Source organism: Cephus cinctus, unplaced genomic scaffold (genome assembly GCF_000341935.2).
Source record: "Cephus cinctus unplaced genomic scaffold, Ccin1 Ccin1_scaffold0695, whole genome shotgun sequence".
In the NCBI taxonomy this organism is placed as follows: domain Eukaryota; kingdom Metazoa; phylum Arthropoda; class Insecta; order Hymenoptera; family Cephidae; genus Cephus; species Cephus cinctus.
This window is the reverse complement of record NW_014333317.1, coordinates 448,061-451,046: the sequence shown is the minus strand read 5'-3', so window position 1 is coordinate 451,046 and position 2,986 is coordinate 448,061. Positions and strand designations below refer to the sequence as shown.

The window sequence follows — 2,986 nt, the reverse complement described above, 5'->3', positions numbered from 1 at the left end:
CGAAGGGGGTCGGGCAGACGTAACTATGTGTCTCTTGTGATGGGAATTCGAAAATGTCGATTCTTGCGTGGTGATATGAGAATGAGATTGGGAATAGTTACCTGAGTCTGTAGCCGTGTCAGACCACGGATCCATAGAATTTGTCCTGCGCGCGGCTTTTTATCCGAGTCTGGGTCGAATTTCTCGTCTCCTAGATTGATTGCACCGATATCATCCGGCTGGCCGCGGCCCCATCTGTTTTTAAAAACATTAAACCAGTTCTTCATCACTCGGTCCTTGTTACAATGCATTTTTTTGCGCTTTTTTTCAATTCCCGATGGCGGCCCTCTCTCGCCCCTCCTCAACGGCGCACTCTGCACGACACCACCGCCACCTATTCCTCTTATCACACGATTATATCTCCTTTCTCAAAATTGCATTTCTTTTTTTTTTTTCGTTTTACCTTTCACTGGATTCCACGCATGCCTTTGCTCTCTTTTACTTCCGGTTTTCGTTTTTTGTTTTTATCCCGCCAGATAGCGCGCGCGATAGAATCCTCAATTTTTCTTTTCGTCGGTTGGGTTATCTTTTTTTTTCCCCATTGGACACTTTTTAGCCAGACTTTTTTTTTTTTTTTTTTGGTTTTCGTCAAACTTCACCGCCGCTTCCTTAAACGAGGGGCTGCGCAACGGCAACCACTTTCGGTTTCCGCGAACGATGCCGAAGACGAGGAGACGCGCGAAAGGCAAAATCGCGATCGACTCGTGTAAAGATAACGCGTCGCGGAAGCTCGAAAAGATAAAGAAAATTTTGGCTGTTTCGTAGCACTGAGTTACAGAGATAAAAGGAAATACTATATAGTTACCGATATCGCTCGCCTGCAGAGTGATGTGGAGTCAGGGACCATTTTGATTATCACTAGTGAATTAGCGATCCTGTCGATCATCTAGGATCCGTAAAGTGCGATCGTGGATCGATCGACAGGAGTAATCTAGACTAATGATCGAGCGAGTTTTTCGATGATCGAGAAAAAAAAAAGTGTCAAACCGAATCTGCTTAACGTTACTGCAAGAATCAGAGTGACAACGAGTGAAGCAATGTGTAATGACAATGCGTCGACGCAATATAATAGTATATATAGTTATTCAGGTAAACTGGATACGGGTTGTTTCAAAGTGAGCGCCATCGTCGCTTGCCAGAAAGTTTCATTTAAAAAATTGCGGATCCTGCCTCCACTGTACGATAGCAGTTCGCGCAAGTGCATTTTGCTCGGGCCATCTGCATACCGAGGTGAGCTCGTATCGAGGAGAAAATAATTATAATATTTTTCATGTACAAGGAGTCCGACGTGTCCAGTCCGATAGGCGCTTTCGAAACAATCCGTACGAAGTTGTATTGTACGAAGGTAGTGGCGAGTGTTAGCTGTCAGTATCGTGATTAGTATATAACGAACCACCCAGTAGAGCTTGAGAGCACGTTACTGTTAACCGAAAGAAAACTGTAATCGCCGGGCTGCTTTTAGGGGCGATCATTCTGTACGGCACTGCAGAGACTGAGAGACACAGAGAGAAAGATCAGAGAGACAGATGAATAGAGGGGGAAAAAAAAAAAACCAAAACAGAAAATTAAAATAAAAAGAGTAAAATCTAAATGATTTCCCATGGTTAACGCAAAGAGATACCTAAACCATTAGCGATTAGGTTTTTCGTGAAATTAAGAGTAGGGACAGCAACGATGAGGTTATGGTTCAAGTAAAGCCTTGTGTCACGTGGTCGCTCGAGTAGACGAAAGTGGCGCCATCTCGTGTTCCACGGCCGGTACTAAACTCGACGCGTTCAGTTACATCAGGACAAGTCGGGGTAGGATCGGCCTTTCAGGATCTTTCGGATTTCTCGAGTCTCGGACATATCGAACGGATTACGTTGATTCTGAACCAAGGAACTGGCGGTTAGGGAAAATTATGTTTAAGGTTGATCTTGACTCACGGTTCCTTTTCGTGTGTCGAAGGGAGGATATTTGGTCTCGAGTGTAACCTCTCGACGGTCAGCGGCGATCAAAGTAAAACGAACAGCCGTTTGTACCCACGACCACTGCGTCTTGCGTTTCGATCCTTTTTCGCGCAACTAGTCCTGCGAGAGGCCAGATTAGTTCAGGTCCGGGACTTGGATCAGAAGGACGTACTAGGAACAGGTACGGTACTGGATCGATCACGTTCTGGTTGTCCTACACGTGGAAATCGTAGTGTTCGATGGGGTGCACTTGGGATTCGGGATCTTTTCCACCTACAAAACATCATCACACTGTTTACTATGTAACGGCGAGGTTATGATCACGTGGAGCCACATTAGATTTCATGTCTATCCGTCCATCTTTACCGAGACCGAAGTTGCGTCTGGCTTTATTATTGATCAAGTTATGGAAATGAAAATAAAAAATGTAAAAAAAAACGATGAACGATTTAAATCAATTCTCATGGATTACAGGATTTTTAAAGGAATTTCGACTGCTATCGGGATCGAGACTTGTTTGCTTGACCACGTAGGATTCTCTTGTTCACGATAACCTTGTACTCGGTTCGTGATCTTTTTTTCTTTTTTTTTTTTAAATTAATAATCAACTCCCGTACAATTTATCTTTTTTTTTAGACGACGCTAAGTCTCCAGGTTCTCTTGAATGTCTTTTACCATCGTCAGGCAGCTTATGGAAAAGCCGTGTGACGCGACCGTTTACGCGCGTCGCACGTGAAACAAACCGTCGGGACGCTGGGCGCTCATTTCTATCATACAAATACGTGGAGGTCGAGACGGTTTTAACTCATGCAACATCTAGTGTGGATGAAAAGTAGACGTGGAAGATACGGTTTCTTTGACTTTTGTTCAACGGACCGGAAGTGGACGTGTATAGAGGAAGAAACCGACGGATCGGGGAAAATAAAGTAAAGGAAACGGAATGTCAGTAATACGCGCGACTAGTTCACTTTTTTTTTTTTTTTTTTTTTTATATATAT

The 2,986-nt window shown here is 43.8% G+C and overlaps 1 protein-coding gene across 32 annotated transcripts in view; it reads right to left on the bottom strand.

The window, feature by feature from the left end:
* The window catches only part of LOC107269990 (plasma membrane calcium-transporting ATPase 3), a 128,900-nt gene that overhangs the window by 39,596 nt on the left and 86,318 nt on the right, over positions 1-2,986 (bottom strand). For 29 of the 32 annotated variants that reach the window (XR_003060372.1, XR_003060373.1, XR_003060370.1 and 26 more), the window contains one exon: positions 102-234. The exons of 2 other annotated variants lie outside the window; for them this stretch is intronic. Coding sequence is in view for 21 of the 30 variants with exons in the window: in XM_025087396.1 (XP_024943164.1) it covers positions 102-234 (133 nt within the window). In the remaining 9 variants the exon portion in view is untranslated. Of the gene's footprint in view, positions 1-101; positions 235-1,962; positions 2,262-2,986 lie in introns of those variants that run through there. One more of the 32 variants, XM_025087408.1, reaches the window with a different exon arrangement.